Source organism: Fulmarus glacialis, unplaced genomic scaffold (assembly GCF_000690835.1).
Source record: "Fulmarus glacialis isolate BGI_N327 unplaced genomic scaffold, ASM69083v1 scaffold40562, whole genome shotgun sequence".
Lineage (NCBI taxonomy): Eukaryota > Metazoa > Chordata > Aves > Procellariiformes > Procellariidae > Fulmarus > Fulmarus glacialis.
In genome coordinates, this window is record NW_009200504.1 from 60,625 (window position 1) to 78,435 (window position 17,811).

A 17,811-nucleotide genomic window follows, 5' to 3' on the forward strand; every position below is an offset into this window, starting at 1 on the left:
CTCGCCAGAGGTTACAAAGTTGCTTCTGCTTCCTTGGCTAGCCCAGTATTTGCCAAACTATTGTTCTGGTCCTTCGCTAGAATTACATGATTCTCCAGCTTCGTCTCCCTTCAGGGAGGTCTGGAGATGACAGCTCTACATCAGAAGGCAAACAGGCTGTCATAGAAAGGAACCCTCGGAGAGCAAGGAGTGCTCATACACCAAAAAACTACTAATTTTGCCAGATAGGTGCTAGTAGTCTTAGCATCCAGTAAGTAGCACAACACTTCTCTCATCATTTAGGATTTCCATCCTGAGTTGCAATTCAATAGCAATGTCTCACCCGCACCTATCCCTCCCTCCTGTATCATAAAGTTACACCACCATAAAACTGCTCCAAGGAGCTGTGCAGCCCTTTCCTACCCTAATTGATCTGTGCTACATTAATCCTCTTGATTAGTCTGTGGTTTTTCCAAATAGTTTTTTGAGTTGAATTGTTGATGTTTTCTTGCCTGGTTAAAAATATGTTGCTGCTGGCATAAATAGACACTGATGCCCGTTTTCAGATTGGACATGTGATAACATGAATTGATGCAATGTCAGTGCTGCCAGGAAATAAAGAGCAGTCATCCCCAGCAGGCTTGAGCATATCAAACCTCTGCTTTAAACTTCCACAGAGCTTTTAGCCCAGACAGGCTATTAAATCATATAAACTGACATGCTGTATATCACAGTCCATTATAGTAACAAGGTTATCCTATTAGTTTAAGTGGCAATCGCTTGGGTTAGGCAAACTCCTCCAGAGATTAGTGCTTGCACCACAGAAAGAAACAGCCACAGAAGAGCATGCTCTTATGTCCCAAACCCATATATCCCATAAGGGCATGCTCCCAAACCTCTGCCATGACAGAGAAACAAACCAGCGAGAGATAATAAGTCAAGGTGATCCTTGCCACAGAGGAGGTAAACATCTCTGGTCGTCCCTGTTTATAGACTAGAAGAAAATTTCCCAAGTCATCTCACATTCTGCTGAATGATCATTGACCTTGGGATCAAAACAGGGAGCATCATCCTGACATGATGATGATTTCACGATTGTCTGACAATTTCCCACAATACATCAGAACACCAATTTGCTCTGTGTTGTTTACACAATCCTGAATGCATTAGCGGAAAATAGCATGAAGCCCCCTTCAGAATATATTGGGGCAGTCGTACATGAATCACAAGAGAAAAATCACTACAACCATCTGTGATGATCTGCAAGTGTGACTGATCAGTTGAATGCAATATAAAACTTCTGTTGTTTCCGTGGCACATGAAAAAGGGAAATCAACAAGGAGTTCACAGATTTAGTCTCCAGATGGGAAGGCAACATTATTAGGGGTGAAGTCCAATTTCCGTGCCTCTAAGGATTCAATGTATCCTGAAAAACAGCAACATAGATCTTTTAGAAAAATAGCTAATCTTAAAGGCTACATGAGATCCATTTATGGAATAGTTGTTAAACCTTCCTAAACACTACAATGAGCATAGAGCAATATCCAATAATTCACATAGGAGCTTTGATTGAAAATACATTTTATATGGCTATAGTTTGGTTCAGTGAAACCTATGGGAAACTTGGCGTGGCCAGTGACAAACTACATGTGAAACCAAGGTGATAAATTTTGTACATGAATGCAGCCTGATCCAAATGCAGTTATAAATTTGTCATGTGACTCCCAGGTTGGTGCTAGTACGTCATCTGTACCTGAATTTGACACTGGGCAGGCTGGAGGCTTCTGAGAGTGTTCTACAGGCCTAAAGTCATAAACACCAAGCCAAATCTTGGTGTAAAGCTACTTGTCGTGAACAACTGCAGAGCCTGAGAATGGGTGTGGGTGTACATCAGGAACAGCTGAGATCTGGAATGAAGCTCCAAGTTTTGTCACAGCGAAGGGTGGAGATGCTGCCTGAGCAGCACTGCAGGGGTATGAAGAATAAAACATGCCCACGCTCACACCGCAAATGGATGAGAATGTCTAGAGTCGTCACAAGAGGGATTTTGAACGGAAAGATTGCGTCCAGATAGATGTCATCCAACAGGAGAGCGCCTGTCAAACAGCGACCATAGTGAAATGTAGTTAAAAAAAAAAAGTGGGGAAAAATTAAGTCCAGAAACAATAGCTTATCTAAGCATTGGAGCTCAGTAAGCTCTGTGCTACTGCCACACCAAAACCCTACCTCAGTTTGTTGTGTCAACAGCAAACACTCTGCTGATGTCTGCTGAAGCACTATTTTGATCATGTGCAGCTAGAAAGCAAATGTACTATTCAGATAATACAATGACTGCTCTTAGGTCATCCGTAGTTTGATCTGGTTTTATGTACATTATTTCTTAGGCTGATGCAACCTTTTCTGCTTAACACACATACTGAGTTGGCATTTTAAGTGAGAGAAAAAACTCATCAGCACAATTTTTGGATCACGTACCCATTATTTGCTGGTGTTTTACTAAAAACGCTGGCAATTTTCCAGTTCATTAAGGATCAGCTCAGATCTGATGCTGCTGGCAAGAAATAAAGCTATTAAGATACCAATAGTAAAATATTTAACCTAAATAAAAAAATAATCCCTACTGCTTACAAAATAGTAACATAATAATTATGGTGCTGGCTGAAGCCATTTCTAGTTTTAGTGTATATGCACCTAAAGGAAAACTGTTCTGTCTCTTTAATTCTATAGAAGCTGTCTTGGTCAATTAAGTTACTGATATCTAAAGTGGTTTGTAACTTTTACCGTACTTCTTGTAAGCAAGGTACTAAAAGCTTGAGGTGTCAACAGAGAAGGCCCTAGGAGAAAAGCAGTACTGACTTTGAATTAGAAAATAATTCCTCCCCTAAGCAAAATTCATACTGATTATTTAAAACACTTCTATACCCTCGTCATTCTAGGCAGAGGGTACTTTTCAGCAAAGATATTGTCCTAGCTCAGCCAGCCTTCAATCCTGCTGCCATGTGTGGGGACGGGCATGGTGGTTCCATGTGCAATGCTGCTTTTCCACTTGCATCACTCTGATGCGGATCCTGTGATGGGGAAAACAAAGGAAGACTCCCACAGATTTGTGTAAGAACTGGGAAGCCTTTCCACCTTTCTGGGGAGACGACTACTCAGATTACAGGAGGTTTATAGGTTGCGTTGTCCTATATGTTGTTCCTTACAAAGCCATTTATCTCTGTGTCTTACTAATGCAGGCAGGGCAAGGTGGGTATCAAGTGCTGCCATGCTGACTGTAACAACAGTTCATGCGAAACTGCCACATCTGTTCTGCACTGCACAAAGCCTTGTGTGTTCTAGAAAGTTTCCTATGAGTACCTCCTCTTCAGGCCTCTCTTGTCTTTGAGAAATGCGTACTACAAACTGCAAACGTATGAAATAGCTGATAAGCAAGCCTGTAGCTACATTGGCAATATATAAGTTTTACTTACACCAGAACTTTGAATGCTGAACCAAATTATATGATGTGCTAGGTGACTTTCAGTAAGCGGCAAGAAATTACAACTGCTCAGAGGACCAGGAAGACTTGCGGAAGAGCAATGGAGGCTCTAGCAACTCTGGAGTGTTATGTGATTGCACTAGCTGCATCTATGTTGTGGAGTGGTCACATTGGCAGCTGATGGGAAGTACTTCATCAGCACTTACACCAATGCAAGATGAAGACTGATGGGCTAGATGGAGATAAGTAAAAAGGAACAAGTAGAATAATGAAAATAAGCCCACCGAATGCCACAATTACCTACTTTTCCCTGTACAGAGCTGGTCATTCCCTGGATATAAGGGTCAATTTCTGCATGAATCAGATCCATTACTTCAAAATAGTGCAGAGTCTGCGACAGAGACACAGCTTTTCTGTTGCTATTGTTTCCAGGTTTTGTTTTTGGGAGGGGAAAATGCTTAGTTTTTAAACTGCCAAAACCTGCAGCGTGGCGTTTCAGCCAGGGCTACTGACAGCATCAGAGCCAGTCCGGCTGCCAGCCCTGCTGGGATGCACGCTGTGGGAGAGACCTGGAGACTTTGCCACATTGAACCATGTCCGTCTGTCTGTCCTCTCTCTGCTGATGTGGATTAATCCCAGCTGATCTTTACATGAGAATAATTAAAAGAAAAGAAAAGAAAAGAAAAAAGGATCTACCTTTTTGAAGAGTAGAAGATCATTCTTCTGAATGAGCCGATCTATACAATACTGGGATCGGAAGCTGGTTCATCAAAAATTATTTACAAATCAGCTCGACACTGTTTCAGTTTGACAGCCCTGTGTTTAAGTTACAGCAATACATATACAGTAGCAATATCACCAGTCATAAACAAAGCATCTGCTGGCAGAATGTGGACTCAGCTATTGATGCATGTATTACATCAATCTCCAGCAAAGAAAACATTAAACTAAAGTCTGTCCAGGAAGTGCTCTGTGGAATAAACAGAATAACTGCAGTCACATTCACTCCTTGTCCAATGCCAATACTTAAACGACAAGTATGTGCCTGTTTCTTTTATGCACAACCACTGAATCAGGAAAGATTGAGAAGATTTGTGTTTAAAGCACAGTTTGTGAATTCAGCAACTTGTCGTCCTGATCTTTTTCCTAATTTTGAGGTTTTATAAACCTGTATAGAAGCTGTTTGCTTCTACTACCTTTCATTAGTACGAAGTGGCCTACGTGGAAATTTCTGGGCTTGGATTCTTCTGCTACAGTTACCTTCTTTGCTTGTTCTGATTCATGTTCCCACTCCCCCCTTTATCGCTACTTACTCAAAGGGGTCGCTGGGATCAGCTCTCTGGAGCTCTGGAGGAATCGGTATTCTTTTGTAGTACATTTCCCAGTCAAAAGCTCCTCGCATGGCATCCCCCGCCTGTGCCTCGTAGCCAAAGTGATTGTGGTCAATGACATCGATCATAGGACACACGATGGTTTTGTGGTTTAGTGCAATCTGGTCTGAAAAATGAAAGTAGAAAATAGGAAACGGCATGTCTAGTCAAGCCATCTATCATACTACTGCAAAGCGAATCCCACAGGTTTTCTGATGTTTGAAGATTGCTTGCTTTGCTCCCTATGGTCCCCAAATAATTTCATTTTTCAAATCTGTATCAAACCTTTATCTAAAGAGGACTTAATGCAGTTGGGCAATGATTAGAAGCATTTACAGTTCTTTAAAGGGAGGCATATCCCTGTGAGACCCACAGGAGTCCAGTCATCTATATCTCTGTCACTTTGCTACTCTGAGCTGTCCCTAATCTCTCAGCTTTGGAACAAGCCAGCAAGCAAAATGTAAAAATACTCCTTCAGCTGTGGGGAGTGTGTGTGGCAAGCTCCTGCGAGAGAGATTTGTGTTCCCAAATGTGAATCTCAGCCCTTGCAACCATTCAGCCGCTGTTGCTGTGGCTCTAGTGTGCATCAGCTTTGAGATCAAATGCTACAAATTAAAGGCAAACTCCAACACAAGGAACAAAACAGGGCTACAGGGCTTGTGTCCTTTTTTATACCAATCTTTGAGATGTAAAGAAGGCCCCACAGTATTATTCTTACTCACCTGTTTTCTAAAGAAAGGAGGTTTTGTGGTGGTTTTTCTTGGTGGTGTTTTGTTTTGGTTTTTTTTGTTTAAATTAGAACTGGGAGGCTAAATCAAATTCTTATCTCTAATATAAGAGCAGGGTGGACCTGAGACTTCTTTGGTGAATCCTATTGCTTAATCCCATAGAGCTCCTCAGAAGAGAAAGAAAAGTAAAGAAGATATTCCAGCTGCAAGAATTAGACAGAAGAATAATGGTTTGAAATGTGGAAGCAGAGGGAAAATTTGTAGCTGCGTTGGCGTGAAAGGACAGTAGAAATCTATCTATGAACCCTTGAAAAAACAAAACCTCAGAATTCAAAGGATAATAAAGCTTCTTCTCCAAATGGTAGCCTAGATTCTTTACAAAATGTAATACATTGTAGGGCCTATGTGGAAAACTTGTTCTTTGTTTTTAAGGATTAGGTTTCACTGGTGCTTGATAATACCCTAAAAAAACCAGAGGGCTGAGTGTAGAATGAACACTTAGATAGGAAGGCAGGTAATACTGGTGTAATGATTAATAATACAGATTCTGCTTCCTTGCTTCTGAAGGATAGAAATTAAGAAAAGAGATTATGTTAGCAAAACATCTGTAGTTTTCATATTTTTTCTCAGTTGTTTATAGACTGTCCAAATGGGGGAACAATGTTGACTGCTAGTAAGAAATTATGGTGATTGGAAGTTTAGATAGGAAGGCAGGTAATACTGGTGTAATGATTAATAATACAGATTCTGCTTCCTTGCTTCTGAAGGATAGAAATTAAGAAAAGAGATTATGTTAGCAAAACATCTGTAGTTTTCATATTTTTTCTCAGTTGTTTATAGACTGTCCAAATGGGGGAACAATGTTGACTGCTAGTAAGAAATTATGGTGATTGGAAGTTAAAATAAATTTAAAGCACATGCTCTCACAAAATTCTAGGAAACTCATCTCAGACATAATGGCTGCATTACTGTTGCTATTGCCAAATATAATTACATTCACTGGTATACTGTGTAGTGTTATCTGTAATCATTATGTAAAGTCATTTTTACATAACCTCTTTCCTGTGATGGTGCTGCTAATAGTTACAGGGCTTATAATAATCTGTCTCTGATGCCCCCCTTCTAAATTCTTTGGAGGAGAGAAACTAAAGAGGATTGATTTGGCTGGAGCAGGTCAAAGGTAGACTCATAATGCATTAGCATCCTTCTCTTGATCTTCAAAAGCCGCTGCCTTTAAATAGACTGAAGGATTGGAAATCTCCATGTCACATGCAGAGATAGGCAGGGAGAAAATTATTTGAGCAGTGCTCAAACTCAACACCAGTCTTTCTTCCTACAACTCTACAAGATTTTAGCAAATAAGATGATGCTTACCTGCCTGTTCTTGTGTGTATCTGCAGAACTTCTCAGCCCCAAAAATGTTTCAGAGATGAGGAGAAACCACAGGAAGATCTTGACTTTGAAGAAACCAGCGTGTTTGTAGTTGTGCACACCAAAAGGCAGAGTAATCAAACCTGAAACCTCAATGCTTCTTTCAGTATGCCTAAAATAATGAATTTTGCATACATACTTCTTAGGCTAAAGGTAGGCCCCCAATACAGGAATTTCTGTTTCCAGATTTAGGAAACAGAAAAAAGGGCTGTAGGGCTAGCTTACATTTCACAAGAGTGCCAGTATCATAGCTTTACAGATGTGAACATGCTGCTGCCTTTGCCAGACACTGCTCTTTATTCCATTTGCTCCTAACGCTAGAGTCTGAAAGTCATAGCCAAAATGCTTACAGTTTCTTTTCTATTGCCTTTACTCATCATCCTCTCACAAATTCCTACTGGTCTGAAAATTTCCATGCATTATTTCAATGCACATATGCTGCAGGTAAAGGGAAGAACAGACAGATAAGCATTGTCGTACAAGTAAAAATCTTGCAGATTTGAGGGAAAGCATGGGATCAAGAGGGAACATTGCTCAGAGCTTTCTCCCTAGCAATTTTAAGCAATATGTACATATATATTTGAATTTAGTACTTTTACTATCAAGCAGAGTGTGCACATGTGACAATAAACAGAAGTTTTCAATATTGGGTAAGTCACTATCTCAAAAATGTAGGTTTTATCTTTATGAGAAAGATGCATCCCTTTAATTTCAAGTGCTTGTTTCAAATTGGCCTGGTTAAAGTAACAATGCCACATTGCAAATACTCTTATTTTCCTGCTTAAATATGTGATTACAGATGGTGACAACATTTGAGAGGCTCAGCAAATTATCTCGTGTTATCTGAGTTGTCATAACTACTTGTACTCTCAGTCTCCCCACTGGCAAGTAATGCATCACACAAATATTGTGGAGAGGGACAGCTATAGCTAGCAGGTGTCTTGATAACTTGCTAAGCATGATCTATTCATGATATAGTTTTAAGTCTTGGTCAGGAAAAAAACCTGTTTTGACAAACCTAGTTCCGGTAGCCTATGGCACTACTGATTTATTGTCCACCTCCCCTCTTACTGCTCCTGCAGCAACATCAGCAGAAGGAAAGATGTGCCTGCACCTTTCAGCTGGTTTGCCGCTCAGTTTCTTACCTGCAATAACTCCGACTTCACACTACACCAGACTCTAAACTACAGCAGCTGGAGCCCAAGCCGCATCTTTCCTTCTGCCGACTTTATAATACTGAGGAGTGGTAACAGCTGTGTTTGCCAACATTTTTACATGACTACAGCTGCCTCTCAGTGAACATCAGGCAAAACTCTCTGAGACCTCAGAGTGGCTTATCTCAGTGCAGAAACCCATTTAAGCTAAACAAATAAAGTAAATAAAGCTTAAAGAAAATAAAGAAAAGCCACTTTGCACCTGCTTTTAAAAAAACAAAACAAAGGATTGTAACTGAAAACAACTATGGCTCAGGTCCACAAAGCTATTTAGATACCTAACAAGTACTGAAATAACTCAGTCTTCCTTGGGTCTAGAAAGTAACAGTCAATTCTGAAAATGTAAGTTAGATGCCTAAATAAGTTTGAGAACCATCTTTAAGTGATTGCTCTTGGTTCCCCCCCACCTTGCAAGGTCTCATTTTGAGAAAAAAACTGGTTTGGAACAGTGGAAACCACTGCCCCTCTCAGCGAAGACTGGCAGTCTTCACTCCAGAGCAGGGCTGAACTGGGCTTTTGTTGAGGACTTTCACTACACGTGGCATATACAATCAGAGCTAAAATAGGGCAGCTTCAAAGCAATAAATACCCAATATGTCCTCTGTTTTGGTTTCCTTGAATGACATCCAGTCAAATGCAGTGTTGAGTGAATTACAAAATAGATCTTCAGATAAATACTTGCAAAAATGTATTAACTTCATTATTATCGGTAGCTAGGTGTCATCTGATATCAGTATAATAAATAATTGCCACCTAATGGTTATGAGAAAGTTCTCTCATCCCTTTTGGAAAACAGGGCACAGGGCATCCTTAAATATACTAGCTGTGTATTCATTCTCTATTTGTCCTTCTTCATGTAATGCTCTACTTTTTCTTTCAAAATAAAGCCTATTGATCCTGGGCTCCAGTGTTCCTCAAGAATAATTTTTAGATCCTCTGACTGGTTAGCTAAGGGTGTTTCTACTACATGTGGAACACGAAAGATCTCATTCCACTTGAGAACTAAGGAGAACTGGGACTTGGTCCCTGATGAAGCTTCTCTCATCTTTTCAGTTTTCTGGCTTGAGGCTGAGGTTTGTGATCATCAATTCGATACCCAACTACAACCCTAACTGCAATTATGAATCCTTTGTGACCATTCTATTTATTTTTCAGTTTTTATAGGGTGAAACCCAGCTAGATGTACCTTCATTTCAGACAAGAAAGCAAGAAAAGGAACTGGTTCTGCAACTTGCAATTTTCCCGTGTCTAAGTTAGCAAAACAGAAGGGTTACGTCTCATCTGCAGTAACTTAGCAAAAGATTTCAGAGGACAAAAGTGAGAATCTTCTTAAGATTTTTTCATTAGTGGCAATGTACTATGCATGGTGGGGCAAAATCAGAAAGCAGAGGAAAGGTGGCTGTAGAATATGCGAGAGTGTTTAATGGCTACTTGTCAGGTCTGCTTGTGGAAGGCTTATTGAAACTTGTATTTCCCTCTGCTCCTTCATGCCATTTGGGCTTTACATGAAGACACGGAGGTGATTTTTAAAAATGCTGATGTTGTGATTGAGGGCAAAGTGGTAACAAGTGGATAGACTGTATGTGTAATTTGATATGGAAGCTAGAAAGGATGTAAATTTGGAATTTTGTACATTATGTTGTTACTGAATTGAAGAAAAACTAGTTACTAGTATTTTTTTGGTCTCAAGCGATAGTTCATTAGCAGAACAGCATCTCTTCTTGGCTGCAAATGCTTTATCAGCTTATTGTGTGGCCAAACCAGTCCTGGCAACAAAATTCAAGAAACAATAACCACTAATTGGTGAAACCCTATCCTGTCATGTACTTACGACATACTCTTTTAATCAGCACAAATTTCTTTAATAGTAAACTCAGAAATTTTCTTTGCTAGTAAAAAAGCACTCACTTTGCAAAGCACATACACTTTGCATATAGTCAGGTAGAAAAGGAGGTGTTTGTAGAAAAGGGGACATTTTTTCCTGACGTGAAATCCTAGACTACAACAATTGATTCTTCCATTCCTTTGACTAACGGAGCTTTGCCAGCTGCAGCTGGAATCCAGCAAAGCAGTCAATAGCAAATAATTCTTTCTGAGCTTCCTATTGTGAATGCAGTTATTGGATTTAACTCTGAGGTCTTGGATACATTTACAGCAAAAGCTGTTTTAATGGAATGTGGAGGACTAAGAAGGAGTACAATACCTGCATAACAAAAGTTTTCAGGTGGATAGTAAGGGCATAGCATAATACTAGACTTAGCAGTGTATTTAGCGGCAGTAATAAAAGAAATCGTAACTCTAATAGGCCAAAGTGAATCTTCGAAGTTTTTCCAGTTCTTTAGTCACAAGAACCATAAAATGGAGCTGCTCACATTTCTCTGAGTTCTCTCTCACACTGACTCTTCAGACACTGCAGCACAGCTCCAAACTCTTGTATACAGCGTATGTCCTGGAGACATGGCTTTGATTGCTTAAGCTATGCTGTGTGCTCTACTTTTAATGGCTGATGAACGCTCATGCACTTACTAAGCAAGGGAGGCAGCCAATTCACGTTGACTTCGCAATGGGAATCCAGAAATGTCAAGACTTCTCCTCTAGCCAGCGAGGCTCCTAGCAGTCTGGTCCGAATGAGCCCTTCTCGTTTCTTGGTACGTACAATCCTCACTTTGGCAAAACGGACCATGTATTCCTCCAGCTTCTCTTTTAAATGTTCTAGAAAGAAGGGCAAAAAAAGCGTCAGTGGTGCCAGGCCTGGAGGAGCCAACAGAAGGACAGGTTGGCACACAACCTGCAAGCAGCTTATCTACTTCCACCTCTTGTCACTTCAAGTCCTCCAAAATCTGCCACAAATCCTCTCTGAGACGGTTCTGAAAGTGCAAATGTTCTCTGTTTTATCACACAGAGGAAGACACTAACACTCTGGACCTTTTACTGCAGTTGCTACTGGCAACCTGCCATCCGTGATATAATCATGGCCAAAACAACTGCAGGATATTCATCCATCCTCTGATTCCTGCAGCCCAAGGCCAGATAAACACTCTGGCATGCCCTTTTATAAACAGCGTCCTTTCCAAGTGGGTTTCCTATATCAATTAATTAAGAAGAACTATGCGGGGAAAGCAATTTTTAAAAAGTAAGCGTTAAACTAGCATGATTAGATTGTTTTTGTAATGGAAAGGGAAACAGACATGAAGGAAGATCTTAATAGTTGGATACCACTGTGAAGCAAGTGGACAGCTGACTTTCTAATAAAATTAAGCTGCAAATGTAGAGCAGTTGATAGATTCTCTTATCTGCATAGCCTGGCTCTGTTTGCATCACAAAACAGCACCTTTGGGAACTTTTTTCGTTCTGACTAGAAACACACACTAAGAATCATAAACCCCCCCCCCCCAACAACAAAAAACACCCTACAGTTTTGTCTCTTCCTAAATACACCTACAACAGAAATACTGATCTTTTGTCTTTGATATAACACCTCAGCTTGTCAGACTCATTACTTTGGAAAAATCTGATAATTTCATTTGGCAGGAGAGAGGGAGAAAAGCTTAGTTTCCAATAATTTAGTGATGCTGGGGTTGCAAGCTAAGTCTCACTGAAATGGGTTTGTCAGGTTATGATTGCTTCTTATATCCGCTACTAATTCTTTGGACTTGTGTGGTCAGTACAGGCCTTGATCCAGACCTTGCATCATTAGAGACTGCAAGAAGTTTGCTATGGACTACACAAAAGGACTATCATTTAGCAGCACCCTTGAGCATATAAGGCTGACACATAGATTAAAGGCAATAAGCAAACAAGTCACAGTGCAGAGAGTACAGAATCTTGTGTTAAAATAAAATCCAGCTCCACTGAAATAGAGCTTCCTGCAGATGCTCCTTGTCTCTTCCTAGCTGACCAATGCACAAGGCTTTCCAAATCTACCTGCAGATTAGGAAGGAGTAGAAATATTAGTGTGTAGTCATACGTATTTAGTGAGAGAGTATCGCATGGGATGTTCTCTGCACTGAGGAATGCTGATGTATGCTGACACCGGAGGGAGCAGCCTGAGACCTGGGAACATCAGCTTTCTGCAAGGATTACAGAACAGACTAGGGAGAGAAACTGAATGCTTTGGAGACCTGCTGAGTCAAGAGAGTGGTTTGTGTTCATAGTACTACCCAGGAGAAGTATTAGATCAAGTGAGAAAGGCCAAGTCTGAGGCAAAAAAAAATAAAGAATGACATTCACATAAACATCAAGTGTTTTTGTCTTCTACTCTGTGATTGATTGTAGAACACACAGATTTAAATTCTGAAATACAGTTCATCTATGGTTGACTCGATGATCTTAAATATCTTTTCCAGCCTCAATGATTCTATGATTCTATGAACTAAGAAGAAAAGAGGTATCCCTTTTTTCATCCCATTTTGCTACTTACGTACTCAATAAAAACCAACACAATCCCCCAACGATTGCGATAACAAGAGATGTACTATGTCTTTGAATTATGATCTTTGTATGACCAACCATATTCACAGGACAAGGGCTGTGTGCCACTCTGACTCATTTTAGGTACCAGCTACAATTCAGTATCGTGACTGAATTGAGGTTAAATCAAGTCTTAGATCATTCTGTGCCCATATGCAAGACTGTCTAAAGCATATATTTATCGAACTGTTTTCCTGTTTTTATGAGCTCCATTGAGGCTATTGCCATAGCGTAGGAATATAGAAGAAGGGAAATAGACCTTAAAAACAAAGATACAAAGACCTTGCAGGTAATATAAGAAAGTCTGTTAGGGCTATCAATCTGCATTTTTTTATATGTTGTAAATTGTATCTTCTTATAGCCATGAAAAATGAAACAGTTTCAAAGTGACAGAATATTACATATTTCCAAAGTAAGTCAAACCTAATCTGTTAGGTACCATAGCTTCTGTTAGTCCTCAGACACTGGAAATTTCCTGTAGTTCTTTAAGGTCATCTAACCCTTTCCCCTCCGATCTCTCCCACAAGTCTTAAGTTTGTTTGCACTGAATAGTGCATATGAACCCTGCACCAAGAACAATACCACATTGCTGCACACTGTACAGACAACTAATAAGAAGATTCAGGTTACGCAGCCTGAACACAGCTCTCCAACTATATGATCAGGCACTTAACACCTTGGCTATAGTGCAAAACCTCCATCTTCACCTGCCTGTCCTCTGAGATGGGTTCACTGATGAGACTCCAGTTATCAGAGGATCCTACTACGTAGCTCTGAATTTGGCTACATATCAGATATGATTGCTTTACTATTCCCTGTGAGCTGGTTCTTTGTACGTGAAGGCAGCTACCAAGGGAGCACCTAAACTCTCTGATGGAAAGAAGCAGGAGCCTTACTTCGACAACCTTACTTCAGTTGTTCGTGGTGTTGGTAGGCTCTGTGTTGCCTGCACAGAAATTCAAGGCAGCCCTGAATTGGACCTTCACTAGTTAGGTGTCACAGTGGCTAAGATAAGGCCCTTGCAATAGACAGTTTGAATATGGCCACCACTGATCTTCAAATGAACTAATACAAACGCACCCTTTTCATGCATTCTGACTGTTATCACTTGTCTTGGGCCAAATAATTTCAGTGAAATTCAGTTTCATACAAAGGACTTAATTTCATTCCTTTCACATCTTACAAGAAACAAATTCTGAAAGCTGAGTGCCTATCTCTTCAGGAAAACATTTCAGGGAGAGATGATGTAAACTATCATATTATGATACATTTTTTTCTGTTCTTATATCAATTGCTAAATAACAAAAGAGCTGAATAATATAATTTGATTGTCATCAGTTGTATTGGAGCCTGAACTCCATGAAATCAATGGTAGGTCATACTGTTCTTTCATTGCTTCAAGGTTCCTTGCACACTCAGGAAAAGATGTCTCTTGAATTTTAATTTTTTTTTTTTTTTTTTTTTTTTTGCCAGAATAGTACCTGAAATTCTGTGGAACAAACAAGAGTTCTCTATACCACCTTCCTCCCTCTCTCTTGGATAGCTCTTCACACATTTCAGACAGCATGTCATCTGATTTGTGAAGAACTGCATTAAAATATCCAGCACATCTTTTGATGCCAGAATCACATATCCCAAAATTGTTTTCATCTACTTAATTAGTCCCATGATTGAATAAATTTATTATTTTCTCCTTGTCGCTCAAAGAACAACTCGCAAAAAAGCAGAAGTATAAAAACAAAATTTGCACGTCTTGTTCACACAGAATTCTAAATGTATGCTCATTTAGACATATCTGGAAGTAATCAGGAAGAAAACAATAGTAGCAAGTGTTAATTTTTATAGAGCTTAGTTAGACAAGTGACATAAAAAGACCAGGTCTACATACAAATCAAAGTATATGGATTACTAGAGATACATAAGGTATCTAGATTTGTTAAAACAGCTACATGTTAGTAATATCCTAACAATAAGTCATGACATAGTTAAACAGATACCAGTAACAATACCCACCATATCTTTAGTTTTGAGATTTGGCCAAGAAGACAGTTTGGGAATTTATTTGGGAAAAATTCTCAATAACTACAAAAACATCATGAAGTATTTAAGTTCAACGACCAATTCCAATATGGTTGTGAGAATGAAAATGTCTTAAAGTGGAGGAAAAAAATCCCTTTTGGATCTATAAGTAATGATTTTTTTAATTTAAATCAATATGAAAGTGCTCTCAGATTGTATTTTCCCCTGCAATGTTTTGTGCCACTATCTGTTTCAAATCTTACCAATCTCTAAAAGCATAAAAAAACACAGAGTATGAGCCAGAGACAGTAGAAGAGTAGTAGTTTTAAAGAAAATTGTAGTATTTTCTACTATTTATGTAAGTAGTAAAAACATATCTTTCACATTGAACCACTCATTAAAGCCACTGCTGCATTACTCAATATACTGGTATCATAGGTGAGATTCTTTAAAGAAAAATGGCCATTCCGCAGGACCTGCAGTGAGCAGCTGGCTTTAAAGGCTAGCTACTTAATGAAACAGCCTGTGCTTGGGCCAGGGGTCATGAAGACATAGATAATCTGACAAAGACAATACCTGGGAAACTCACAGCTCAAGTGTTGCTTAAAACAGACTAGACAAGACACTAGAATTTTCTGTATGGGAATAATTTTGATTAACAAATGATCTAAATGTTTATGATTACTAACAAATTTTGATTTTTTTTAATCTTGTCTTTTCCCAAAGATAGCAAAATAAACTGCCCTTTTTCACAGAACTCCATAAATTTCCTTCACAGAAAAGAAAACCAAATGATATTTTATCTCCTATAGTACAATGGCATTTTCTCACAGTTCCCAATTATTTTGTTGCTAATATTATCTCCAGAAGAAGCATCTCACACACAAAAGCTATATATTACACATATACATTTAGAAGCAAGTAAACTCAAGTGCCCAAGTAAACATGCATCAGTCAATGTCAGAGCAAAACTACAATTCTGAAGAAATTCTCTGAAAGAAATTATAATGTGGTGTGTAAAATAGAAAGCAACCTGTAATAAAAAGGCCTTTAAATGCCCAGGGACAACCCATTCTGCCCATTTGTTACCAAAGGAAACAATTCAAGCAAGCTTGCCATGACAATAAGACAGGGAGGTAGGATGGTTTCATTTATATGCTGTAATATTACATAAATTTCACTTTCAGAGTTAGGCATGAGAGAGAAGGCAGTATTTAAATTCTACAGTGAGCTATAAATGGTGCACTTTGGATATAAAGAAGCCAAAGCCCCTGTCACTAGATATGGGGAGTAAATGTCTAATTTGTAATTTAAAAGAAAATACATCATTCTTTTCTTCAGAGTGTTGATCAAATGAACCCATGAATCATATGTTTGACACATGCCAGGCACCTGCCAGGGCAAGAGTTGGCACAGGCAGTGACAAATAAAGAATAATGCACAGGCAGGAGGTTTACAGGCTGTCACTGCTATGACAAGTGATGATAAAGGGAAGCATTATGTCTCTTCTAGCGATAGTCTGTTAACAAATTCTCCATTGTAATTGTTTTGCATGGGCCTTCTCTGTCTTCATTTAAAGTCTGGAGGAGTTTTTCTAAAAGAATAACAGAGACACAATTGCCTGGTCATACTAATTAAAGATCTACTCAAGCAGAGTACCCAGTTACTTAATTTGGTGCCCAGAAAGAAATTGGAAATCAAGGTTCTGCCTCTGTCAGGAAAAAAAATCATAGTAGTAAAAAGCAGAACTGGAATTCTACCCTATTGGGATGCATACAGGGAATATTTCATTATCACATTGGTACCCCTTGGCAACATGTGCTATGTGATAAGCAATGTTCCTCCAAGGTTATTGAGAAGGTGTTAAGAGAGACTTAAAGATGATGTGAAAGCTGGAGCTGGTCTTCAGGACTTGCTTGACTGCAACATGGACCACAAAAGTGGAAGGAAAATACAAAGAAAATAAAGCCTTTTGTTAAGCATCTCTTCTGGACATCTCTTCAGCTCCATCCCAAATCTGTGCCTGTAACACAGGTTACCCTCCTCTGTAGCACCTCCAATTTCTGCCCCAAAATACTACGAACCTCTGTTACAGTGTCATTGACCTGTAAATTATCAAATAATTAAGAACAGCAACAGAGCCTGCTAAATGCCCTGATAAACAATCTTAACTAAATCTATTTCTTTTTAACTTTAATTGACCGAGAAGTATGTAATTTGAGCTATTCTGCCATTCCCAACATGAACCATATAAAAATAGTTCCAAAAAACTTTACAGTAATAGAAAATGTATGCTGGCCTCTCCTATTACCTCATCAGAAGCATATGGGAGGAAACAACGTGGCCAAAACCATAGTAGTCTGTGATCTTAGGTCAGTAAAATAATCTGCAAGTGACTATTTCTGTTGGTGAAAATTAAAGTTGTCAAATGGCTGTTTTGACATGCAACAGCAATGAGGCTCGCTCAGGAAGACTTTTCTCAATCTTTTTTCTCTCCAGCCAGCAGCAGAGCGCTTTGCGCTCAATATGCACAGAAAAACCTGCGAGTACATTTATGCAATATCCATGGCTCTCATTGTGAAAAGGACCTCCACCGCTTTATGTCCTTTTCTGCAAGACGGAAGTATCTTCCCAGGTAAAATTAGCAAGGATACCCTCCATTCCTTTTCTGAGGCCTTGAGCATACATTTTTCCTGGAACGCCTCAGCTTAATCTTTTGATGACTGAAATGTTTCTGTCTAGTTTAAGTCTTAAGCTTGACAGAAAATACATAAAGGACTTTTAGTGGCCTATGATTATTCAGTAGTTATTTGTTTTCTGCTGCAATTGACAAAATAGCCCTCTCCAGTGCATTGTCATTATTTTTACTTTGACTGCCTGTACATATGCTACCATAAAAGCAAATCAGTCTGAAGAGAGAATACAAGGTAAGTCCATGAATTTGGCTACATCACCTTCCTTTCTTCCAGTTTCCCTTCAAGTGTCTTATTTGCAGAAGGTTAATTGGAAATGCTGGTTGGACACAGAAATGTTGCAAATGCTGTACCAGGTCAGCTGCCACTTTTTCTAGCCAAGTTGAAGACTCCAAGAAGGACAATTCCCTGGTTACACCTCTGGGTAAG

At 39.3% G+C, this 17,811-nt stretch overlaps 1 protein-coding gene across 1 annotated transcript in view; it reads right to left on the minus strand.

Moving 5' to 3' along the window:
• The window catches only part of LOC104070179 (polypeptide N-acetylgalactosaminyltransferase-like 6), a gene marked incomplete at both ends in the record, with an annotated part of 69,862 nt that extends 58,950 nt beyond the window's left edge, over nucleotides 1–10,912 (minus strand). Inside the window, 2 exons of the mRNA XM_009573625.1 lie at nucleotides 4,771–4,954; nucleotides 10,727–10,912. Of these exons, the coding sequence (XP_009571920.1) occupies nucleotides 4,771–4,954; nucleotides 10,727–10,912 (370 nt within the window). The remainder of the gene's footprint in view (nucleotides 1–4,770; nucleotides 4,955–10,726) is intronic.
• Between the last annotated feature and the right edge of the window lie 6,899 nt (nucleotides 10,913–17,811).